The sequence below is a fragment of the Idiotropiscis lumnitzeri genome, chromosome 3, assembly GCF_059441095.1.
Source record: "Idiotropiscis lumnitzeri isolate Australia: NSW breed Sydney's pygmy pipehorse chromosome 3, RoL_Ilum_1.0, whole genome shotgun sequence".
In the NCBI taxonomy this organism is placed as follows: Eukaryota; Metazoa; Chordata; class Actinopteri; order Syngnathiformes; family Syngnathidae; genus Idiotropiscis; species Idiotropiscis lumnitzeri.
In genome coordinates this window covers 31,899,796-31,926,696 of record NC_142393.1, presented here as the reverse complement: position 1 = coordinate 31,926,696, position 26,901 = coordinate 31,899,796, and the positions used below count along the sequence as shown (strand labels likewise).

The 26,901-nt window shown below is 42.3% G+C and overlaps 1 protein-coding gene across 6 annotated transcripts in view; it reads left to right on the top strand.

Moving 5' to 3' along the window:
- Nucleotides 1–26,901, top strand: part of nrp2a (neuropilin 2a) — a 58,287-nt gene that overhangs the window by 27,061 nt on the left and 4,325 nt on the right. For 5 of the 6 annotated variants that reach the window (XM_088290054.1, XM_088290053.1, XM_088290052.1 and 2 more), the window contains exons 8-16: nucleotides 2,815–2,959; nucleotides 7,655–7,830; nucleotides 8,448–8,627; nucleotides 8,710–8,854; nucleotides 15,244–15,318; nucleotides 15,396–15,500; nucleotides 21,708–21,973; nucleotides 22,295–22,391; nucleotides 23,701–23,733. In XM_088290054.1, the coding sequence (XP_088146180.1) occupies nucleotides 2,815–2,959; nucleotides 7,655–7,830; nucleotides 8,448–8,627; nucleotides 8,710–8,854; nucleotides 15,244–15,318; nucleotides 15,396–15,500; nucleotides 21,708–21,973; nucleotides 22,295–22,391; nucleotides 23,701–23,733 (1,222 nt within the window). Of the gene's footprint in view, nucleotides 1–2,814; nucleotides 2,960–7,654; nucleotides 7,831–8,447; nucleotides 8,628–8,709; nucleotides 8,855–15,243; nucleotides 15,319–15,395; nucleotides 15,501–21,707; nucleotides 21,974–22,294; nucleotides 22,392–23,700; nucleotides 23,734–25,276; nucleotides 26,597–26,901 lie in introns of those variants that run through there. The other variant, XM_088290055.1, reaches the window with a different exon arrangement.

Here is a 26,901-nt window from a genome sequence, read left to right as displayed (position 1 = left end):
ACACACACCCACACACATCTTCCACTGTGACCTTATTTTTCTCAAAAGGTCATCAATAGTTAAATACCTATGGTCCACACCCTGTCTGGCCGTTACATGCAGCCAACGTGTGTGTTTATGCCGAGCTTTCCACAACGAGCGGAGCTTCGTTATATTTTCATGACTCTCCACGCCAGGAGACACAACATGGCCGCTTTAATTATTCAACTCACCTCGCCTGCATGTGACACAAGCTGGTACCGCACCCCAGTCGTCAGGCAGATTACAGGGAAGCATTTTAAACGCAACGTTTCTGTTTCTGAAACAGTGCCATTTAAAAAGTGACACCACCATCAACAAGTTGGTCAGTTGAGCAAGCATCTGCTTCCCAAAGCTGATGGCCTTTAACGTTTGAAGCACTGGGGTCGGCTGCTGCAACAATAGACAAGAGGAAGTGAGGAAACTGAACCGCCATTGACTTTGTGTCTCCCTTGTCTCCTTTTCTTCGCTGACGTTGTCTTCTCTGCTCCGAACTCTTGAGAGCTAATTTGTCTTACTGTTTCATTTAAATAGCCTGTGGTCAAAATTTGGCAACAAAATCACAGATATGCTCATTGGATATGGTTGGCATTTTGGATCCGTTTCTGCTTTCCAGTCTGTTGTCCCACTTTCATTACCTCGACTTTCTCATGATCCATATTAATGGCAAGTCTAAGCTAATTTGCCATTTAATGCTCTGATAGTTTACTTCCTGTCCAGCGATAAAGCTGCTTATTGTGCTTCCCACTTGCCCCGTTCCTTACCCCTCCATGCCTGTTTTCTTGTTCCCCATCAAGATAAGCACAGCGCATACAAAACAATTTTTAACATCTAGTTGTGTTTTTAATATGTGGCCAAGAAGAACCTCAGCCGTGTGTGTGCGTTCTACTTGTGTGGTGTGTGAGGTACTCTAGATTACCAACACAGCACAGCACACGCACACAAATAACCATGATGAGCAACTTGTGAGACACGTTATACAAACACTCTATATGTCTGGAATGGTTGCCTGCTTGAGCGGCATGATTGTACGTTCGCAAGATCGTACTCTTCTGAGCCATCAAAGAAGGTACAGGCCGATGAGCTAGAGACCCATCAGTACTGTCTATTTCAAAGTCAGTGACGTGATGGTGGTGCAGGCACCCACATGGGTTTGTGGTACAGGAAGACACAATTGGTTATATGTGTAGACTACAAACATATCCAGTGGCTTCTCTATTTGTGGCCGACAACAGCACAGCTTCAGGTCCCTTCCTAAGTGGCTCTCTTTCAGGCTCACATAAAAAATCAGGGAGTCTCTGGCTCGACACACACATTAGGATCTCTTATTACATATATTGAACATGTTTAACGTTTATAACTGTCACTTAACACACACCGTAGACAATCATTCAGGATAATCTGTGGGTGCCTTCCCAGACTTTAATTGGAAGGGTACTGAAATGGTGCCCTCCAGTTGAGCTTCTTACATCCTTGCTCTTCACCTGCATTCATGAATTCGTATCAAGACATTCTCATATCTATTTTTTTTGTTTTTCTTGTCTTCTACCCACCGGCCCCGCCCCCACAGCTCTTTGTTTCAAATATCTAGAAGCGACAAAGACGTTGCCTTTGTGTTGGCGTGTGTGGGTGTTTGCATAAGCCTCATAAGAGCTCACATCCACTGTTTGGCCTCTACGCTAATTATAAAAGGTTGCCGGTCATTCATCCAGCAGCAGAAACAGCAGATAGCCTACTTTTCTGTTCAAACACTGACTAGTTTGTATAACCACCGTCAGCTCCACTTGATTAAATCAGGCCATGCCCAAAATCAAATAAAACCCTAGAGTAACATTTTGAAGTCCTATCATCTGTCTTGTCACTCTGAGAGGCATATGCCAGAGAAAGAATATTGCAAATGGGTCACTTTCAACCAACATGGTTCCACCAGCAAGTATTTTCAGGCACTTTTAATCATTTTACTTTGTGTTTGCCTTTCCACCCTTCTCTACTGTGATGCCTAGCCATAACATAACATAACAAAATATACACTTAACTGTCTTTCAGCTACTTTGCTTGTGTGTGGTTTAAATTTAACGTGAGAAATACACATTTGCACAAAGAGTATGTGCCATAGAAAAGAGGAAGTGATCTTTTTAAAGGAAGATTCTGTCAATGAAAGCCACCATGAAATGACCCTTTGTGCATCCAGGACTCTTTTTACCTCTAAACAGGAAGTAACCAGAGAATGCGGGCTACTTTTGCCCTCTCACCCCTGCAGGCCCGCTCGGCCGCAAAAGACCCAATGGGAGGGAGGGAATGTTCCTTGAGGAGAGGTGAATGTTGACTATGGGATGGATTGGATACCTTATGTCCTCACATCCTGCCCACCTGGGCACACTTCCTGAGCTTAATGACCAAATCATGTTTGTTCTTGTTAGGTCATGTCTCTCTCACAGTCACCACCGAGAGGTGTGTGGGAGCTTGTCTGCGTGTGTGAGTGAGTTTGTGTGAGTGAGGCCCTAAGATCATAAACCCTCATCTATCCTCTCGCTTTCCCAGCCTCCTAGACTCAAACCTTTGACCCCAAAACACAATGACAGCTGGGTTGGAGACATCGGATCCATGTTTGGGTTGTCTCTACTGTGTTGGCCTGTCTCTGTGCGTGTGTGCGTGTGTTTGTGTGTGTGTAGCCAAGCGCAGCCGTTCACTGTGCGCTGAAGTGTGAGGAAAAGACAGATAAGACAAACCCGCATAAGGGTGAGTACATTCAACAGCAACCAATCTGATAATAATAGTCTTTACTTTTCTTTGCAGGTTTTCCATGCCAATACAGACCCAGCTGAAGTGGTACTCAATCGCGTACCCCAGCCCGTTCTGGCCCGGTTTGTGCGTATCCGACCACAGTCGTGGCGTAACGGCATCGCCTTGCGTTTTGAGCTCTATGGATGCCAGATTACAGGTGTGTAGAAGACAACGTAACATTCTATTCATGTCATTGCTGCTTCAATCCAATGGTAAAATGTTTGGAGGTGGGGGATTATGGTTTTAAAAGAAAAAACATTTCCTTTTGTTTGAAATGACCAATTTTAAAGCATTGGTACTGACAACAACAACATTTTATTAATGTACATTTCTTTCATTAATTTCAAGCAATTCAATTCAACAGTACAACAAATGCAATTCAATGTAACACAGTGAACTCCTAAAAATGGGCCCCTCAAGAATAATGAGTACATCTTAAAATGTAAACATACCGTATTTTTACAGCCATAAGACGCGCTGCATCAAAGGGCGCAACACCAGTTGAGGGTGCTATTTCCGTATTTAATGCATATACTAGGCGTGCCGCACTACAAGGCGCTAGCTCAGCGGCTCGCGCTAGCTCACCGGCTCATGCTAGCTCAGCTGCTCGCTGCACTAGCTCAGCTGCTCGCGCTAGCTGATGCCAGCTCACCAGGACTCAAACCCCGAAAAGATCGCTGCCAGAAGTATCCCCGCGTTCCAATGACAGATGTCCTGAAACTATAAGGAATCACTGTCAATAACACTGACTCTGACCAATATAAGATGTCATGGCAATAGTCTACTAGACAACGTCAGGGGAGGGACTTCACTGGTCACCACACTCCTTAGAGTCACGGTTTCAAATCAAAACCAAAAAAAAACTCAGCATACAAGCAAACAATGAAACAAAGAAATAAGATTAACACAAAACATGTATCTCTCATGCCATCTATATACCCAAAAGAAATAAAAATAACGCAAAAAGATTATAGCAATGGCTTCTTGGGAGCCACTCAGCCTTATCCAATTACCGCAATGGCTTCTTGGGAGCCACTCAGACTCAGCCAATCACATGGCTGTTTAGAGAGATGTGCTGTTGTGCTTTGGGCTTTTTGCAGTCTGTTGTCTAAACCTGGGATGTTTCTTGCTTGCAATAACATAAATGATAAGACAGACTACAACATTGTGGACAGCTGCCCTTTTGTCCAGCTTTCTCCTACACCATCACCCAAACACCATAGCCACATAATGTATAAGTCACGGTCAATTTGAAGCATAGATGACTCAGATTTTGACCAGCAGGGTGTGCTAACATGCACTCCGAACAGCCCAATGAGTAAAAGGGTTGATGGTCGAGAGTGATGCTCAGTCCATATAATGGGTGCGTCGCTTTACAAGGCGCTTTGTTCGTTTTGGGGAAGATTAGGGACTTTAAAGAGCACCCTATGGCCCGGAAAATACGGTAATTTTCATGTCATAATCCTAACAGCGTGTGCATCATTGTTAGTAGCAAATGTGCATGATCAAAAGATGGCACGATTGATTACTGCTTTTGTCCGGTGGCTGCCAGCTAGTTATTAGGCCGACTCGTCAGTACGATGGCCTTGCAATTCAGCGGTGCAGAGTTTGGTTCCGGCTCCGGCCTTCCTGTGTGGAGTTTGCATGTTCTGTGACTGCGTGGGTTTTTTCCGGGTACTCCAGTTTCTTCCGACAGTCCAAAGACATACATGGGATGTGATTGAACCCTATAAATTGTCCCTCTGTATGAGCGTGAGCCCAGATGGTTTGTCTTTGTGTGTCCTGCAATTCACTGGCAAACAGTTCAGTGTGTACCTCGCCTACTGCCCAAGGCCAGCTGGGATAGGCTCCAGCACACCCGCGACCCCTGTACGGAGAAGTGGCTTCGATAATGGATGGATAGATGTTAATGGGGTTTCCGTATTACAGACATTCCATTAACGTCGAAATTAAACCAAAAAAAAGACAAAATTGGTCATGTTTTTTTTTTCACTGAACAGTGATGAGATGCTTTCACGCCATCCAAATCAGCATAATTGTTCATGTTAAACAGCGTGTCACTATGGCAACAACATTTGACGAAATACAAAGATTGTTTTACTTTCCATCTTGAACATCTTTAGATGAAACACACCCAGTTTCACGACAATCTGTAAAAATCTCTATGGGGAGTTGTTTGAACTGTAACCTCATTAAAAGGCAAAATATGTGTCCAAATATGAAAAAAAATAAAAATGGTGGACTTCCTGATAACTTCAACACCAATAGACTTTTTTATTGGTCTTGGGCTGGTTACATATGCCTAAAACGTCTTGCAGATCTTTGTGAAACCTCAACTGGGGCTGCATTGTTAAAACTTTCTTGGGGACACAATAAAGCCAGTTTCTTGATCTTTTGTGCATGTTTAGACCGTCAAAAGCAGCATTGATTTTTTTCTCATAAAACAGAAAACATTGCCACGGCAAAAGCGTTTCACAAAACACCACAAACTTTTTGTTTCAACATCATTAACCAGGTTTACATGGAGACATTGTTGTCATTCTGATTGAAATCATTCGAAATAAAGGTATCCGGTCACCTGTTTAGATGTGACGTGATCTTTTCCGATTGACCATTTGCTTGCTCCACCCTGTTAATCATATCAGCCATGTGACAGGCAGAGATCAATATAAGTAAACATCACATGATTAACAAGAAGGAGTCATTCACCTATTTAGCAATACTGTGCTGCGATTGTTATAACACTTCCATTAAAGCCACATCTTGATAAAGACAAGTTAGCAGTGCTTTTAAACAAGTTCTCACATCACAGATGAGCTCTGCTAATACGCTGCCATTTTAAAGTGCGTAAGCAGCGGACGCTACGCATTTACGTCAAGACAGAGTATGCGTGGACCGGACGCAGCCTGGCTATTCTGATTAAACTGTTAACATGTCGCTCATGACGGGCTCATGACTTTGCCATGACTGGCAAAAGGAAGCTAGTACCCCTATGAATTCAAATGAAATTCCATTCGGATTCATTCCGATCCTTTCTAATCAGAGTTACAAGGGTCCATGTAAACCTGGCTATAGAAGCCTAAACACTCTTCCCAGCAAGTATAGATTGATTTCATTAATCCGCTAGGGGGGGGGGGATAAAAGGCTACAATATGTATTGCTACCACTACAATGAAAGATAAGTTCCTAAATGTCTTCAGGCCTGGATTTACTTCAAATGTGTGAAATCTTGACAAAATATTATCATCTGGGTCGAGTTCCTACAGCTTTTGCCGTCACGGTGAAAATGTGAGTGTGCAAATGTTATCAATTTTTTTGCATGTTTAGATGCATCAAAAACATAATTAAATGGTACAATAATAACAACAGAATGAATGAATAAATAATAATAATACATTTCAATAAAAACAATACGGACTTTGCTGTGACTTGTATACTAGTAGAGGGTACATTCATATTTCAAATAAGTATTATTAAGTATTTATTCATCAGTCATCATAAACCAAAGACCCCAAGAAATGTAATGTTTTGTATACATTTTACATAGCAAGAGGTTAGGATATCATTGTGTCATGCATGCAAAGAAAACAATTGAGCTTGTTCGAAACTCATAATATTTTTCTGTCTGACCTTGAAAAAGAAAGCGTAACTAAATACAATACAATGCAATACAATGCAATTTTATTTAGTTCAACTTAAACAGAAAATACTTTCCTAAACCATTAAAAGCACGCACATTCGCACTCAATTAGGCTGTCTCATACTCCCCGTCACACTCCCCGTGCTATATTTTAAACACAGCTCGCTTCAGGCTAATGAAAGGAAAGTATTACTCTATTCTTCCTTCCAGATTCTTCACTGCTGTCATTTACCTCTCGCTCCTTCTCCAGACGGCGCCCGTCTTCCCTCTCATGGTTTTAGACTTTTTTTATGTGTCCTCTTTGCTCTGTGAGCCTACACAGTCGGGGAATGAGCTGCAATCAATCTTTCATGGATGCCTCCCAGTCCGTATATGGCACACTGTGATCCACTTCAGCTGCTAACCACTGCAAGTGAAATAACTATTAGCGTCACTAGAACAAGTACATCCACGCGCTGATAGTTTCTAAATGTAGTAGCACACCCTTTGAAATGTACACACACAAGCGTATAAAAACCCTGTGCCTTAAATAAATAATTTATTTCTACATCCTTTGCAATGACATAACAGCATGAAACTTTGATCTGTGTTCTCTTAAACTGTCACCACAGCTAAATTCTCCTTTCCTCCAGCCCTTTCTCACTTCCTGTGTCTCATCCGCTTCCTCCCCCCATTTTGATGGTTGCCTCACCCTTGCCTTCCCACAGCTTCTGCTTATGACTGCCGGAGTGTCATTCCAGCATCCCCAAGCTGTCATCCCAGCCCCCATTTATTCTCATTTCTCCTTCGCATGCAGCAACTTTCAGTGGCACCCTCTTTCCAATATCTGAATAAGTTTCATTCCGACGGGTGTGTTTTACTCAATGTGCGTGTGTGTGTATATGTGTGTGTGAATGGAGATGATTGATGGGATCCGAAATAAGGTATTTCAAATACATTGAGATGTTTTCATGAATGCTGAGGAAACACATGCTCTCATCCCACTGATATACACCAATTTTAAACATATAGACGCTTGCCATCTAACTCAGCCTTTGCTCCAGTCGTAGTGTTCAGAGGCCAGTAGTGCTATGATGTGGTGGAGCTTAACTGCTTCCAGTTGGGAATATGTGGAACAGCATGAGTGAACGTGTCAGGTCAATGACTCCGATGTGTCCATCCGCCCACTTGAGGTGAAGGTGAAAATAAGATCGATAATATCAATTTTCACAGATGCTCCATGCTCCAGGCTGCAGGGCCTGTTGTCCGGCCTGCTGCCTGACAACCAGATCTCTGCCTCCTCCGGTAGGGACATGATGTGGAACCCCAGCACAGCCCGCTTAGTGGCCAGTCGCTCTGGCTGGTTCCCTGCACCTTCACAGCCCCTTGCTGGGGAAGAGTGGCTTCAGGTACGATAAAATTTGAACTGTGTTTTCCATTGCTTCTCATTTGGATGCATCGCATGTTATCATGGCAATCAGCAAAACACAATGCACCAAATTGTACACATTTTATAGAGCTCCACCTTCAATGCCAAGATTTAGCCCAACCTTGGCGGCACGGTGGTCGACTGGTTAGCAGCACGTCTGCCACACAGTAGAGTGGACTGGGGTTCGATTCCGGCCCTGTGGGGAGTTTGCATGTGTAGGCTTTGTTTTTCGGGTACTCTGATTTCCTCCGAATTAATTGAACATTCTTAATTGTCCTTGTGAGTGTGAATGGTTGTTGGCACCCAGTTCATGGTGTACCCGCCTGCTGCCTTAAGAGGGCTCGAATGGGCTCCAGCATGCCCCATGTGATGATAAGGGCCTTGAATAATGAATGAATGAATATTCATTCACTGTTTACTGAAAAATTTAAAGAGGCAAAATGTTTTTGTGGATATTTGTTAATGTGATTTTGCTTTTTCCTGCCCGTAAACAAAAATAAAACACATGACTATGAAAGCATAATCTCCTTGGTAGGGCTAATTATTCAAGCTGCTGGAGAACCATAAAGGCTTTTTTTCATAATTGATTGGTTCCAGGTGGACCTGGGTATGCCCAAAACAGTGCGTGGAGTCATCACCCAGGGAGCAAGGGGGGGAGATGCAACAAGTGGAGGAGCCACAGAGAACCGGGCTTTTGTCCGCAAGTACAAAGTTGCATATAGCCTGAATGGAAAAGAATGGAATTTCATCATAGACAGAAAGACCAGCCAGCCCAAGGTGGGTATAGAAAGCAGGATAGATGTTGTATTTTTGTTGGAGATTCAACTCTGTGGATTGTGTTTGTCTTTATTTCTTCCAGATCTTTGAGGGTAACACACATTATGACACACCAGAGCTGCGTCATTTTGAGGAGACAGTGGCCCAGTACATCAGACTGTACCCTGAGCGGTGGTCTCCAGCAGGGATTGGGATGAGAGTGGAAATACTGGGCTGTGACCTTCCAGGTAGGAGATTCTGCTGCTATGACAGGGATTATTGTGAAACAATTGTATACCTTTTGTTAAAATTTGAATGTAAAAGATGTGAAAGTGTGAGTGTTTTGCATGGTTGGGACGTAAGTGCAGGGAAGCAGGAAGGCACGACAGGAGTTTCAAACCCAATCCATACCCAAAGGAAAATCGGCTTTTATTACTTTATTTTTAATGAACCAACCAATGATTTGATTGGAGTTTTAAATGTATGTGTAATTGTTTATTTTAGTAATATTTTGTCAAGTTCCACGTTACTCGTCCTGCGCTGTTCTGACTTTACGACGCCCGAGTCACATCCATCATTTTAGACTCACACTACAGGCAAATGGACCCAGATCAGATTTTTTGGGCCCTATGCGACCAGCATCAGATTTGTTTTTTTTGTCACGGTCTGAACGGCTAAACTCTCTAAGTACAGTATCTTGTTTTTTTATTATTTTGATTTAATAAATGTTATTATTATGACATATAATGTGTGTATCTCAAAATTTATTTTGAGATTTAGGGGGTATGTATTCAGCGTCGGAGCAGAAGTTGTTCGTAACTTGAGGCCCTCCTATAAAATAATAAACTGTTTAACAAAACAAATATATATATGCTATAAAAACGCAGACCATCTAAGCAAAATGAACCTGAGGGAAGGTGCTTCCAACAATAGTGAGACTTGTGTCTGAATAACAACTGACAAACATGCAGTCAGTCGGGGGAAGAAAGACACCAATTGCAGATTTGAAGAGCCAGCACAAAAATCCTTCAGCATGATATGTTTGGAAATTATTTCACCTGGAAAATATGACTTATCTACAAGCTTGCGTGCCTTTACCAGGAGAGAGTGGACAGGGTTTGTGTTACAGGAATGCATCCCCAGAGAAAACTTTCTGCATGGTCTGTTGTCCAGATGTGTGTGTGGCGCACACATTTACACTGATACATACATACTCATACATCCACTTGCACAAGCACACATGTGGACTTGCACTGTTCACCACTCCCTCTGAGCCTGAACAGGATGACTGGTGCCGTGTAAAAGCCAAGCATGTCACATACGTACAACACTCCCATCAAGCAAACCACTGAGAGATATACACGTAAGCACAGAGATATGACATCATGCCCCATTCCATTGTCATGGGTGACGATTGCATTTTATTGTGCTTGACGCGTGCAACACAGAAAGTGCATCACCAAATTATTAAGTGGAAGTACCACGTCTAATGTCAAGGGTCACACCATGTTCCACGCTCAGCTGAACCACTGATGACAGCCTATAAATCCTCTATTTTCTCTCATGTACTGTATACTATTCATTTCTGCACTCAATCATGCCCTCTTACGCTTTGCTAGGCATTTCCATATTTTTAACCTTGTACCTGACTCCTGGTGTAGTTTGAAGTTGAAGCTGTGACAGTAGGGTAGAATAAAATCCTTCTCACCATACCAACATATGGTTGCACTTCTTTCCCCCTCGAGGCCCTGTGCGTGGGTTCATAATGTTTTTTGTCTATTCTCTCATCCTCCCCATCTCATCCTCTACATATCTGCGCAAATGCATACACACACATACACACAGACACCCTCACTTCACTGCTTTTGCAAAAGTACTCTCTCCAAAATGCAAAATATATGAGGAGGATTTCAGTCTGGGAGGAGGATTGTATTGTTCACACATGCACATCTACGAATTAAATGTCTGGTGTCACAGCATCATAACATACAGAATTTGGGATGGTGACAGGCAAAAAGTCAAATGGGTTTATTTGAATAACAATTTATTAGCAAATACTGTATGTTATTTGAATAGAAATATTTCCAGTGCCAAAAAACAGTCCTTGCACAGCACCCTCCTCAAACACAAAGTACTATTTTTAAGCCGCCAAAATTGTGCGCATTATTGAAAGTAGTGGGGCGTATTACTGTATTTTTTTATCATTCACGGTTTAAATTTCTTTTGTCAATTTTATGCTAATTTGACCTATAGTCCATTATTTTCTGACAAAACCCCAATATCTCATGAAAAACACGTCAGGTGCTAAAGTGTACTGTAACTCTGTGCGTGGCTGCAGTTTTCTTTTTTTTTTTTTTCTTCGGGGGGATATTTTGCTAGATTTAGCACCAGTAGAATTGGGCGCCTTTGTGGGATAGAAGTATACTTTTCCCGGCAAATCCTCCCAACATCCCTCATTTGCATCAAATTCAACGCAGTCATAGGGCACACCCGAGTACGGAGTGTCTGATATTGCCGAAACAATAAACCACCCAACTTTGATCGACCCCATGCCGCTGGATTGGGAGTGCACAGCACTATTTGCCGAGCAAAGAACCCGGACTGCCAGCTCACCAAATCGCCTTATGACCACAGTGAAAGGTATATGGCATTCGTTATACATTACCCGAATTTTTTTCATATTCGAGGAGTGGAACTGTCTCAAAGTATATGCCCCCTCTATCCTCGAGGGATGCCCCTTCAACAACATTATTCCATTATTGATCGGCTGAAGAACATGCCCTGGCACATTTACGTCGACTGCGGGAATTAGTCATTTGTGATGTGATGCCCACTTCCGGAAGGATAACAGCCACCCCGTTGGCCCCACCCTTCGCCCCCCCCCCCTAACAATAGTGATGGGGTGCTATTAAAATATTTTTAAGATGATGATTATATCCATTCAATTGATTACTGCAATGATTCAGAGGTATTGCCCCACGCTGGTGTCATATTTATGAATGAAAAAGCATGAGATCCACCACGCAAATCTACACCGCACCGAATTTGTCTGCCTTGATCAAATACACTAAAATCATGCAAAATACCCACGCTGCAAAATTAGTCCTTTAGTCCTTTTCCATCTACAATTTAGTCTACTTTTTGTAACCAAATTTGCAGATACGCAGGTGGGTAGGCAGCAACGCCCAGTGAGGCATACCATGTCTTCCAAATTCTCAAACATGCTGAACTAGATCATTGCCCATGCCCATTTTTACGCCGAGCTGATCCTACTTTCTGTTACCAATTGTCGGCTGATTTGCTTTTGTGGCAACGCCATGCGCTAAAACATCCAGATGCAACACGGCCCCTTACACAATCGACTTGACTTTTACTGGCATGAACATGAAGGTATGTGTGTTTTTATGCCAGTCTACCAAAACCGGGACTTAAGTCTTGCAGGTGTTAACTCGTGTGCAGGTGCACCAATTGGTAATTTACAGTCTGCTGATGATGGCTTACATCATCATATGCAACTGTGAAAAACACTTCTGGCCTAGTTTTGGTAGACTAGCACGTGCGCTCGCCGTATAGCGCAAACGTAACTTCATTTTTGTACCAGCTCAGGTCTAGGTTTTGGGGCCGTATTGCGCCTGTCTGGGTATGTCGGCACACGATGGAGCCTCGCGCCCATTGCACCTAATAATTTGGTCACAGAAAGTAGTCTGCACTCTGCATAAAATTGAGCGCATTGTCATTTGCATGTCGAGGCAATAGTCTAGATCACCGTGTTTGTGAATTTAGGAGGCACGCTACGCATCACTGGGCATTCGTGCTGCACCGCCCAGCGCATCTCGCAATTTAGTGACAAAAAGTAGACTGCATTTTAGACTGTCTAAATGGTAGTGAGTTTTGCAACGCAGGTGGCCTAATGTGATCTTAGTGTATTTAATTGAGGCACAGGCAGACAAATTCACACACACGGCCGACTACATCCTCCAAAAGGGGAGATACTGCAGGTTACTTGTCAATGTTATGCACAGATTCCAGTGAGTTTTATTTTTGTTTGTGCAAGGTGTACTCAGTCTTGCTCTCCGTACCACCCTAATTGTGATGCTTTTGAATGATGGATGATACAATGATTGGCCAGGAGGAAAACACTACATTCCACAACGGCGCACAAACGCCCCGCCCGTTACACCCATTTTTACCAGCACAAAGTTCAGCAAAAAAAGAAAGGAAACTACACCCATGTGCACAGTTAGACTGCATTTTGTGCTAGACTTAACTTTAAAATAGGGCCCAGAATATAAAACAACACTTTCATGCAGAAGATCAATTTCCGGGCCACAAAATATGTGACATATTCCCTGTTCTCATCAACAATAGTAGCTTTCAATGAACTAGTTAGGTCAGGCACATTCTTTGTGTGTAAACATCCACAGGCCCACAATCACGCAAGTCGTTCTTATTCCCATTGCCCATGACACTCCTGTCACCCATGAAAGGTCAACACATTTACACTGTGACCTTTCAAAGCACTGAGCTTTCAGGAGCTGGAGAGAATTTTAATAGCCGACGGCACTGTGTCTGTTCTGTGTGTTTAACAGTTGTGTGTTTATTCAACAGCAAGCAGGTTACAATTAGGCATTTGGTTAATTACAAGATCTTACCCCAAAACCTGAAATAGAATTTGAATAAAACTTTATTAAAAACAGCAAAAGACCGGACAAAAGGCAAAACGAGACTCTTGATTTTGAAAGTGCCATAACAACTCAACACGCTGAACAGATAGGCACCTCATTAGATGGCATAACGGACGGAACATAAATGCAGCATTAATGTCTGAAGCCTTCGCCAACTACGAGAGTGCTTTCATGTCAGCCATCTCGGCAGTTGGGAATTGGTCACAGTTCCTTTGAGTAGACCAGTTGTGTGTCACACTGCATTTGTTCCCCTCAGTGCCTCCATAGTTGTCAAAGGATGTCACAAGTCATTTGGAAAGAGGAGAGTGGTCAATAGGATGCTTCTAATTAGTGTTAAGCATCACAACAATAGGTTCAACTGCAGGGAATCACCATAATAAACTAAGTGTTAAATTAATACCTCAGAGATGAATGAGAATCAGTATGTGCTTGTGTATGTGCAAGTGTGTCTACATACTGACAATGACACAGCCACAATATGGCACACTCACCTTGATGTACTAGAGGTCTTTTTGCTGGCCTTAGTAGGATGAGAAAAGTTCTAAAACTTCAGCGAATGGATTTGAAGCATTCTCTGATGATCTTCAAGAGAAAAACATAGGGAAAAATTACATGTGCTTTACATTGCAATGAAATCCCCCACCTGCCAAAAAGTTCATTTGCTATTTGTGCCACACAAGTGCTTTGCTAGGACCAGTTGCCAGGCAACCAACACAGACCCCGAGAAGTATCTGCTCTCAGCCAAGAAATAATCTGACACGTAGCCCACTGTAATACCTCAATTGTCATTTTCTCACTTGGGTTTACGTGTTGAAACAAGAAGTAAGGGGTGCATTAGTATACACACAGTGGTTGGTGAGCTTCGGCTGTAAAATTGGGTTGTTGAGGGTTGTTTCTTATCATGTGAGATTTGGCAAGAATGCAAAACACATTAATTGTCCAAAATGTGACGGTAAAAATCCATCTCTCCATTTGCTGTCATTTATTCTGGGCTCTGTCAGAGAAAAGCTTGGGCCTATCCCTGTGATTTAGAGTGAGGATAAGGTTCAGTTATTGCGATAATAGCGTCCTGACAGATATTTGCAATCGTTCACTTCATATGATTTGTGAAATTTAACATTTGTTGGCTTGTTTTCAACAACAGATGGGCATTACTGGTAGCACTCTCGAGAAGTTTTGATCCTATTTGGCAGACAGGAATTTTTGCGTTAGGCTTGTTTGCTCTGCGTCCCATTCTGCCCCAAAGCTGTATGGTGTTCCGCAAGGTTCAATTTTGGGACCTCTGTTGTTTTCAATGTATTTGCTGCCCCATGATTTTACATTTCACTGCTTTATGGATGACAGTCATATCTATAGCCTGCTAAGGAGAAAGGACAGTTTCTCCTTATGGCCACTTTTGTCCTGTCTGGAGGAAATCAAAGTTTGGATGGCACTAAACTTCAACGAAAAGAGAACAGAAGTTGAAGTGTTTGGTCCCTGTGGTATCCTGTTGACTGGGGCCCCTTGTTTTTTGGGGGGCTTTAAATGAAACTGTGATTTTATATTGTAATGGCAAATGGGTACTGTGTTAAATCCATCTATTTGGCAGCTGATAAAGCCTCTCCTTTCACAGTAATCTGGGAAACAGTAATTCATTCCTTTGTTACATTTTGGCTGGGTTAGCGTAATGCTCTTTATTCTGGAGTCAGCCAGTCCTCGAGCAAGCGTCTCCATTTGGTTCAAAATGCTGCTGCTCACCTACTAACTGGAGCTAGTAGGAGGGAGCACACAACTCGAATCGGCCTCCCTGCACTGGCTCCCTGTACATTTTAGAGTTCAATTTAAGATCATTTTATTTGTCTTTGTCTGATGTGTTACTTTGTGTGCAATTTGTATGCAGCTGTGGTTGTTTTAAAGGGCTCTATAAATAAAGTTGTGTTGAGTTGAGTCTGATGTCCCTGTTGTTCCTGCAGAAATCACCACGCCAGCAGACACGGTCACGCCCACACAACCTGCTCAGACCACCACTGTTATTGTATCCAGCACAGGTAAGACCAAACTGTGGAAGAGAAAGGAGGCTCACTGCTTGCTGGCTCTCACGGTTGTTCGCCTTTCTCCTGCACAGTTGCCACCCCTCCACCAGCAGATGGCGTGTGTGACTTTGAGCGTGGTCTGTGTGGGTGGATGCATGACCCCTCCGCGCCCCTCCTCTGGTCCATGCACAGTCATGGTGAGTGACCTCATCAGTCAGCATCTCTGCCTGCTCAAGGATTTGATGTTTTCTGCACAGTGAGCTTTTGGTGGACAAAAGCTCAACATGCAAATTAGTCTAAAAGATACAACAGTAAACATAATGCACCTCACAATTAGAATGGGCAAGCACTCCATTGGTTTCTATTTACTCCAGAGTGTTTATGTGAGCAACTTTAGGCAAAATTACAATTGGTCTCATAAAAATGCACAAACAAAAATGTATTGAAGTTGAATTTATCACTGAGTCTAGACAAGATAGGGTTTCTTACAATTAAATTGAGTCTTTTTCCTCCTCCTGCAACTTTAGTGAGTTCCTCTTTCAATGTGACCAAGATAATTCCTTCCATTGAAAACAAATTTAGACGTCTGTGCCAGGCATGCTAATATGTGACAGAAACACACACACACACACACACTCGCAGACCCACGCACGCACTTGTATGTAATGCAGGAGCAGTAGGAAAAAAAACTAAGAAGAGGAGATTCCAAAGAGATGCAGTCTATTATTCAAAGACAGCTTTTTCTGCCTATCTCGGGAAGAGTGCTGTGCAATTTCCAACCATTTAAAACACTTTAAGAAATTAGTCCCTCTCTTTTCTGTATATTAGTGGATCAAAAGTGTATATTTTGGCATGATATTGAATGCTGTAAAAGACCAAGCTCTCTGCGTTTACACAGTGTTTTCTTAAATGCATTGTTTTTTCTATGAAATTTAAGAGATGGTTTGCAGAACCTTGTTTTGAAATTCACTGTCTTCGTGAAAGATTTCGTTTTTTCCATCTGGTGGGAATTAAGTACATTTTTGTCAAACGCCAGCTAGTACCTGGATCATGTTCATCCGATCTCAAAGCAAAGGGAGTGCTCCAGTGTGACCTCTTGAGCGCCACGCTGTCTCTGACAAGGAGCTTCAAAGTGTCGTCTTTCAATACGGCATTCAAGCGTTGCTCCTTGGATCGGTCCAAGTTGTGGCTTTCGTGCATAAGGAATCATTTCCAGCCGTCCGCCGGCACCACATACCCTTTGAATTCCTTGTTGGTGTCAAAGGTCCTAAATCCCATCCAGGATAGGATTATTATTTCACCACTGCCAAATCACTGTCACTCGGTTTTTTTTTTCTCTTATAACCAACAAGCCAATGTTTCCTCACATAAAGTCGCTCTGAATGAGGCACAATGATGAACATTATTTAGCTCAATGAACATCGAATAGAATAGAGTACAATAGAATACAATACAACACAATGCAATACAATCAACTTTCTAAATATATGGGACTTTTCATCCAAAATATGCAACGCAAGTGCTTTAGATGAGTTAAAATGAATCCTCCAAAAACCCCCACCCCACCTCCTGCAAAACAAGCCACAAAGCTTCGAAGCACCACAAAAGACAACACACTCACACGCACTCACACACACACACACACGCACACACAAAAACATTCAAATTAAAACACAACTGACCAAAGAAACATAAGGCTCAGCTGACACAGGGCATCCAAAAGACAAGTACACCATCCCAAGGAGCCCTCTGGGCTGGGACAGAACCATAAGCCGCAGCCACAGGCCATCAAAATGGAGTCCCTTGATGCCGTATCACAGAAAGAACCTCCACACACAGTGGTCGCGGACCCCATGGGATACGGACACAGCCCAACTCCTGCTGCAGAGGGCTCCCACTGAGAGGAGAAAATATTAATAGCAATAGTTATTATGAAAGCTAAAACTATTAAACTCCAAACACTAAAATTTAATTGCATCTGAATACAAAATATAAAAGCAGCTTGTGAATGAGATACAATACAAAATTGAAGAACATGCATAAAAATCAAGTTGAGAAGTACAGTAAATAGTCCATTCATTTGGAATTATAAATCCCATAGGATAAGAAAAGAGCATCTGTGCAAGGGTAAAAAGAGGGGTGGACTGGCCCTCCCAGATTTTAGGTGCTATTACTGGGCGGCAAATATTCATTCTGTTTCCTTTTGGTTGGATGAGACAATTGTGCTGTCTAGTTGGTTGAACATGGAAAGGGAGGACTGTCTTCCCTACTCGATCGGGACTATTCTTATGTCTCCCATTCATCTGAAGAAAGCATACTACAATTGTAACCCAATTTTACACAGTTCCATACAGATCTGGAAACAAATAGCAAAACAATTGAAGCTCAGACCTCTGTCCTTTACGTTGCCATTAGCTGCGAACACTTCATTTATTCATTCAGTTCTTGATGGTACCTTCAGTCAATGGAAAGAATTTGGACTGTATTGTGTTGGCGATCTGTACATTCAGGGATCATTTGCATCTCTCCAACAGCTTCAGGAGAAATATGGATTGTCAAAAATGGAGTTCTTTAGATACCTCCAGATTAGGCACTTTGTTAGAACTCATCTCGACAGTTTTGAAAATGCAACACCAGATAAGCTTGATCAGTGCCTCAGAGACTGTACAAAAGAAAGGTGTGCAATTTCATTTATATACAATCAATTACAAGGACTAAAACAAATTAACATGAACTACATCAAACAGGACTGGGAGAAAGAGTTGGGAATAGTAATTTCTCAAGACATCTGGGATAAGTGTTTGAAATATGATAGCAACTGCTCCCTCAATGCGATTCAGTTTAAAATCCTACATAGATTACATTATTCAAAGGTAACGCTCCATAAAATTTTCCCAGAAATTTCACCTGTGTGTGATAAATGTGAACGAGCAGAAGTGGATTTAGCACACAGCTATGTATCTTGCCCTAAATTAAAAGAGTTTTGGACTGAAATATGTTCATGTTATTCTAAGATTTTTGGTGTCCAACTAACATTAAATCCACTTTTGATCATACTGGGTATCTCAGAAACGTCTATACACTTAAAGGATCCACAGCAACAGCTTCTGTCATATGGCCTTGTATGTGCAAAGAAACTAATTCTACTATTCTGGAAAGAGCGAGCTGTACCAACTATCAAAGCTTGGACATCATTACTTACTGATACCCTTCACCTGGAGAGGATTCGGTATGCCCTCAACGAAAGACTCCAAGAATTTGCTTTCATTCTTGGAGAGAAAAGATGTGTAAAACTAACTGTGTATAGTTGTCATATCTATACCGAGTAGCACTACTCTTCTGTGGGGTGGGATAGGGGCAGGTGTTTCGTTACATGTATTCATTTTTCCTTATAGAGAATTTGCTATTTATTATTATCATCATTTTTATTATAATTACTATTTTGGATTATTATTTAGTTCCATTTCCGTTTTTTTTTTGTGTTTGGATCGTGGAAAATGAGGCACAATGTCTGCTCCATAATTGTATGAATGATATGCTCTGTCTCATAATAAAAATATTTGAAACAGAGAAGTACAGTAAATAGGTCTGAGTTAAAAGCCAAATTAAAAAGGTATGTCTTCAGTTGGTTCTTAAAAATATAAACAGTCTCTACAGCCCTTCTTTCTCCAGCAGTCTATTCCACAAACCTGTGCTAAAATACTGGAACAATGCCTCACCACGTATGTGTGTCCTGCCTTTGGGAATGATTAAAGGATCTGTGGCGGAGGAGCACAGAACTTGCAAGGATTCATGTGGTTAAAGGAGTTCTGAAAGATATAAAGTCCCTCGACAATTAAGAAATTTGAAAACACCTTAAAATACCTTAAAATCAATACTGAAACACTAATGCAGAAATTTTAAAAATGATGTAATATGCTACTGCATTCTAGTTTTAGTCAGGACACATTCTGTCAAATTCTGCAGTCTTTGCAGACATGAAATGCTCTTTTTAGACTAGAAGACTAGAAAGCAATGCATTACAGCATTCAATTTCATTTGATAAAAGCATACATTAGTATCTCCGTCTTTGGCCAAGAGAGAAAGGGGCGGACACTGGCTTTGTTCTTAAAGTGATAAAAAATATCAATATTTTATAGGAACATCAGAGAGCAGGGCATTACAAAAATCTAAATGACAGGAAATAAAAGCATAGCACCTTCGTGTTAGTCTGAGTGAGAAATGGGCGGTCTCTGGCGATATTCTTAAAGTGATAAAAAACAATCTCGGTTTCATTTTTAACATCCATAGGACTGGCATCATCAGGAGACAGGTATGTACAACTACGTGTCATCAGCGTAGCTATGGAACTTCATTCGGACACTAATAACACCGCCAGGACCTAATATTTAACCGCATGTTACTTCATAGATGAGCCTGTATCTAAATTGACCATGAAACCTTCTGTGAGGTAGTATAAATACAAGAGGTGGGCCTCACTATGGAGATAATTATATTAAGCATCTCAGCATTTACCAGGGCAAACTTGTCCAGTGTTTCCTCCGGTCGAGATAAGGACTCATATGCAGTTCAAGTCATGTTGCGGTCAGATTAAATATTGCATCTGATGATGTCAGTCTTCCCTCTGAAGTGGGCTGCAAAATCCTCACAAAAGGTATTCACAGGGTTAAAGGGAAGAGGCCAAAATCCGGATTAAAAAGTTGGTTAATAGTAGAAAATAAAATTATCCTTGTGGTCATTTATTAATTTGAATACGTCTGCCTTTCTTGACCTCACAGAATAGTTGTAAAAAATCTTTTTGTTGCCCTGCCACTTTTTTTTAAATTTCCTTACTTCATTTATCATCCATGTTTTAGGTTGTGTGCGTTGGTAGCCTTTTAAATAATAGAATAGAATAGAAGTAATACTTATTTTGACAGTGTGCTCCAAAATTGCAGTTTCCAAATATGTATGCTTGAAACATGCAGGTCTAGTTTGCTTCTTGTTTGCAGGGACTTGTTGTGAAATGGATTGACAATGTTCACTTGTGCTTTACATTGTGAAGCAGCCTCGATAATGAACTGTTTGGTTAGCATGCACAACATGGTTGGGGAAAATATGAACTAAAACACAGATGAATTTCTTTCCCTTGTATACATACAGTAAATAATGCAACTTAAGTCAAATAATTGCATTTTTTTTTTGCCACAATTTCAAACAGTTCCTTGGTGTCTTAATGTCTGTGGCACGCTTTCACAAACATATCCCAAGATCAGGAGATGTAGCAAACTTTACACACACTTTTTATTGTCATGCTGAACTCAAGAGAGTAAGACAGCCCTCGTTCTGTCATTTTTTTCAGGTTTCATCTGGCTTTCATTACCACCTGGGGGCAAAAAGAGAGCCGTTGCAAACTTCCTCTTGTTGTCTCACCAGCAAGTGTAGCATTAAATATGGTGCATTTGGAACCACCTAAAGTAAAATAACTGTGAGAAATTATGCACAAATGTGTGTAATGTTAAGTACTTTCGGTCTTTATTCCCTCTGCTTGTTAAACGGAAAAGCATGAATACACACAGATCTGCATACACTTTCACACAGTGAGTGGTTACGATAACCATGTTTTAATCTATATAATTATTCTCACAAACCCATTTACCAAGGTCTTCAACTGACAAGCAAATACACTAGACTCAGGCATCTCGCTCCCTAGGTCACAATTGTGCAGGCAATTTACAAGGTAAAAACTCTTAACGATAGAACAAATGGAGGGCCACCATATTTGTTGGACTTTTTCCGGAGTTGAAGTTGACCTACTCGAGACTGAAAAGCCATTGTCCCATTGGGTTTTTGGCAGATGTCATCAGAAGGGAGACCTCACTGGGTCTATTCTTCTGTGTGTTTACTCTTCAGTCTGTTTATATTGTTTGGAGAGGGTAACTATAGGATGTCATTCCTGTAAGTAAGAGATGACTAGCGTCCTTTTTGCACTTGGTGCGATTGGGTTCAAAGTACTGTCCTGTTTGTAAGAATAAAGATGAATTACTGGAGCTTTCTTTTCCCACATGGATGATTGATGATGACGACGGTGTCATTGCAGCTATGAACACACACATACAGTGTGTTTGTGCTCCATTCATGTCATTTAGCTTAAATACGGCATCATGTGTGCTTTTTAGAACCTCCTGGCCGAAATCAATGAAAATGAAAAACATGTTTCTTTTTGTGCACGTGTGTGGGAACACAGTTTTGAAGTTTTGACTAATGTTACACATTACAGCAATTCTTAGTATTTTTATTCAAACTTTGTTGCTATTACTGCTCCTGAACAATACTGTATTTGCTTCTTATGGATTTTGCGCACACACATTTACGTTTATTATAGAAATACCAAATGATCTCTCATGGTGCTGCATCTTCTCCAGAGCTCAACAGTCATCTGTACATCGAAGCCAGCCCAAAGACAGAACAGCAGCGAGCTCGTCTCCTCAGCCCCGTGGTGCCGTCGGACACCGGACCTGTCTGCCTCCTTTTTTCCTACCAAATGTGGGGCGAGGCTCAGGGGCACCTCAGGGTCCTGTTGCGAGACATCCACAATGAGGAGACCCTTCTGTGGACTCTGAAAGATGACCAGGGCCCCGTCTGGAAGGAGGGTCGCACTATCCTGCCTCGCTCACCTAAAGACTACCAGGTAGTGTTGAATTCCCTGGCTCTGTGGAACCTTTACAAAATAAAAGAAGCCACAATGTCTCTTTGGGTTGCATGATTGTTTAGAGTTGCATTTTTTACAGCCATCACACTGATGTTCTCATCAAATAGTAAGTTGCTTGCAAGCAAGGGAGAAGATGATTGCAAGTATGAGTTGTTGCTTTGAAATTGCAAGCAGTCTATTAAGTTTTCATTCCGCCTCTTCCTCCTTCTTGTCCCTTGTATTGCCTTTCTCCTCTCCTTCCATCCTTCCTTTGCTCCTCTCGCTCCTCTTTTTTCTTCCTGCTCTGTTACTGTCGCTTAGGTTGTGATGGAGGGGTTCTTTGCACATGGCACGAGAGGACATGTCTGGATTGACAACATCCGCATGAGCTCCAGCACGCCTCTGGAGGAGTGTACACGTAAGTGGCGCAAACCCACATTCATCGTGTGTCAACACCAGTGGGACGTGCTGTACTTTTTTGTTCTTTATTTGACCCACCAGTCTTCTGTCACCGTCACCATCCTCTTGGCTTACACCTCTTAAAGGCATCAGTAATGGATGCGAAATGATAAACACCCCCGACATTCCTCCACATGCAGCTTTAGAGAGACATTTTATTTCAAAACACCCACCTAGTACATAGATGAAAGAGGCGAAGCGAGCGAAGGAGGGGCACTGTATAAACTCCCCCAGAAAAAAAGAAGAATAGGAAAAGTAGGCCATAAACGCCCTGTGGGCCCCCGCGATGCTAATCTATGTTTCATTAGATTTCTATTCTTCCCTTTCTCTCCTTCCTCTATTTCTTATGCGCACAAGCCGGTTGCATTTGTAAACAGAGCTTTTCCCGAGCTGTCAAAGGGAATTACTCGACAGGCTGTTTCCAAAGTAAATGGTGGAGCGGCTGGCGCAAACCGAGAGCCAATGTAGTCTCCTTAATCTGGCCTGAGAAGGGGCTTTGGAGAGGGTCTTAAGCAGATCAGAGACCAAGCTGGAGGTGCAGCGTTAGAAAACTGCCACCGTTTTCTGCCTGACATCCATGGTGCTTTTGAGCCAGACCAGCCAATGTGGAAAATGCTTCTTGTGTGTGCTTTTGCCTCTCTGCATTTGCATCAGTCATGGAGTGTGTATATTGAGAGTCTAAACCGCTCAGCAGTCAAGAAAGCAAAAACTGACAGCAAAGCCTGGCTCATTTGCCACTCCCACAGTGTGCTGGGATGCTGCTTATCACCCAACATGGTAGAATTTTGCACAGTACGTTGGCGTTTCTGCCATAGGCGCCAGTTCTCAAGGCTTTTTTCCACTTCTTGCCCACCCGCCCATCCATTGCACACACAAGAACCACACACTTGTGTTTTCATTCCCTAAAATCAAAGTGAAGGCTTTGCTCTGCTCTGTGGATTCCCAAATAGCCACTACTGTTGAACTGGTCTCTGATAAACATCTTGAAATGCATGCATGCCGTTTCCCAGCTCACATAAATTGCATTTTCACAATGGAGTCGAATAAAGGACATAATTCACGAGAGCTGTCTCAGGAATTAACTTAAATTTCCTCAGGAGTAGTTTGGGTGTCTTGTGACATTTATTTGACATTTGCTTGGCTTTTCCGTCATATGTAAAGTTATCTAACCGTTCTCTCTCTCTCTCTCTCTCTCGCTCTGTCTTGCTCACGCTCGCTCTGTCTCTCTCTCTCCCCTCATCACCCATGTTTTTGGACTGTCCTCACAGAACCCATCAATGCCTTCTCTCCAGATATGACCGGTGAGTGTATGCTGTCATTTACTCTCTGGCCTTGCTGCTTTTGCTTGTTAGTATGCACCAGGCTGTGGGTTTTCGCTTGGCAGCACCAATATGTCTCAATAACAATATAAGCTGCACAAACTATCCCATGGCCGACTACACTCCAAGGATTTCAGAATGAATACAAGTGCACATCCGAAGCGGCATGTACAAATCACCAAACACATACTAATTGATGCCAGATTATGTGAGTTTGGAGAAAATAAATAATTATTTTGGTAATTCATTGTGTCCCAGTGGAACCAAGATGATTCTTTGCGAAAATGCACACGTTGCATGAAAGGCAAGTGAAATGAAGCATACCTCTTGCAGTCAGATATGAGAAAATATCTTTTTCATGGATCTCAGTTTCTGGCTCACAGATCCAGCCTGACGGGTTTTAAATAACTGTCTGCCTCATGAAAAATATTTAGAGCATCCTGCGGGACGCTATGAGATTGATGTTTGTGCTCTGGCATCTCATAAAATCCTCTAATAAGATAAGAGCATGGTGGTTGCTGTCACTGCAAATATCATGTGTGCCCACCCTCGTTCTCCAATGCCTTTCTTTCACTGCATCTTCTACATCCCACACAATAATATGGCCACGTATACACACAACAAGCCTGAGCGTCCCTCCGCTCCGCAGCTCACCTCATGAATGTGCTCAATCTGAAGCTGCAGCAGTGATGGCATGTAGCAACTCCTTCTGGCATTAAAAATCAGCTCTGCTTCTCTCCTCCAAGTTCACTGCTGCTCTGCAGGGCCTTTTAAGTTCTCTGAGTCAGATTTGGATCATAGTTGTGAAATAATTTTTTTCTTTAGTCCCTGGATTGGATTTGTGTGTGGAATTTTGGAGTAGAGATTTCTTGGAAAGCGTTTTGGTTAGTTAGTCCCAATAAATGGAGAAGGAGTTCAATCCAGGGGCAACATTGTGAAACGCTTTTGGCTTGTGGAGGAGAGGGCTGGCCTGGAGGCTGGTGCATGTGAGGAAAGGCAAAGTAAGAACACAGAATAACACGAGCTCTATGTTTGAAGCCTATCTGCCAAGTCAAGCAGGTTAAGTAACAAATCCACCATCAGCCCAAAGCAAACTCTGGCAGCACTCGATTCGAATGTGGTGTCTTGCATGGTGATGTAGTTGAGGGCCCAAGAAGAAAGAAAAGACTCCTTAATTCCGTGTGTGCGGGTGCTTTTCAACTAATTATTCCAACTTGCTTTCACACCAAGTCATGTTGTTGAGTTGTTAAGAAATGCAGTGGCATTTCCATTGATTAGTTTGACAATTGGGCTGATTTCAAATGAATGTTCTTGGTGTGAAAATGTGTTCTCCAACTCAAAGATGCATTTATGCACATGGATGCATTTGAACATTTCTTTGGTCATTGGGTATTTGTTCTTTTTTTTTCACTCAGCATGCTTGTGCATGCTAAGGTGCCGCCTCCTAGATAATTGATCATTACAGCAAATGCAGCCCCATTCCTCTCTTTTCCTGTCGGCCAATTATTCTGTATCTTTCCACCAGGGGGAGGTATTCCCGTGCCTCCCTTCCCCATCCACTGGTATTACATTATGGCTGTTGGAGCCACACTCATCATCCTGGCTGTGGCCATCTTGGTCAGAGCTCTTTGTTGCTGCAGACGACACCTGGCCACCCAGAAGAGCCAACAGTCGGTGGCCTATCACAGCTCTTCACAATGCTTCCAGTACTCAAATTGGTCCACAAGTATGGCCACCCCAGGGGTGGAGCCAGTGCTGACAGTGAGGTTGGACAGCCGGGACCGACACCGCACTCTCTGCTGAAATGAGCCGATTGGCTTGAGCGTTTGCCCAATGCCTACTCGTGACGTTGGTGTCACAAAGCCTATCAACTTACTCATCAGTTTACAGCAGCACGGGTGATGATGGAAGTCTACAAAAGCCTACAAAAACAAATGAGTGTACTCACTTTTGGATGACGCTTTGGTTGCTTGTTATCCTCGTCCTTCGCTGAGGAATTTGATATTGACGTTTGTCACACTATGACCCGCTGATCCTGGAGTGTCTTATTTATGTGAACAGATTGTTAGGGCCCATTATGTGCTGTCTGGCCCCTCAGGCCCAGATCATCCTTTTGCAACTCCCCAGCATGCACTTCCACCCAACCGTGTGGGATGGCTTTAGCCAGTGACAGCTGCCAAGCCACCAGCTAAAACAAGACATCTGAAACACGAGGATGAATCTGGCTGTAGAAATGAACTCTGCTCTTGCTTTGACTTTGGCCTGTTGTGGTGATGGTGGTGGTGGTGGTGGTTCCATGATCATTTCCAAACAAGCATGCTCACTTTTAGGAAACAATGAAATGTTGCTGGTATGACGTCAGTCAGTGATAGATGCAGTCATCATCCGTGCTCAATTTTTATGTTAGTATTATCTTTCATAATAAAGCACGTCTGTCCTCTCCCATTTTACGCATCACACCGCCCACTTGCGTTATTCTCTCTACATCTTTAGTACTGCCCGGATGAAAGCCGCACGGAGCAGAGTTAAGTTGAGGGTGTTTTCAGTGGTGAATTTGTGATGGCTTGAAAATAGACAAAGCTGTCTACCAATATCCCTTTCTTGATGTTTGCACCTACCAATCCAAGTAGGCCATCTGATCAGCTGCTTAAAATGGCGTTATATTTGAAGGTTGAGCCAAGGCACCATTAAAACCAAGAGCAATATAAAGCATCGCTGTTATTCTACTTTTCATAGGTGGTGCTTAACAGGAAAGTAGAAATAATGATTCCCTGACAAATTTTACGTGAATGCTGCGATGATGTCTACCAACGCTAATTATTACATCACAGGATATGAAAGCTTTTAACATGAAAATATGCCCGACAGTGGCTATAAGCACCACTGGAATGACATCTTAATCAATTTACCATTCTATTCTTAATTATTGGGTTTGAACCAACCGACCTATTGATTCACTAATATGTCTGGTTAAAACAAGCTGAAGAAAGCTAAGAATATTTTTATGTATGAATGTGCAGACTTGTCTCTTACCATTAGCATATAAAACTGAACTGCACCTCACATGCCACTCAGCAGGATGCACATTGCCACTTTCAGTCACTGCACTTTTGTGTCCGGAGTGGTTTTGGCTGATGCTGTGCTTTTAAA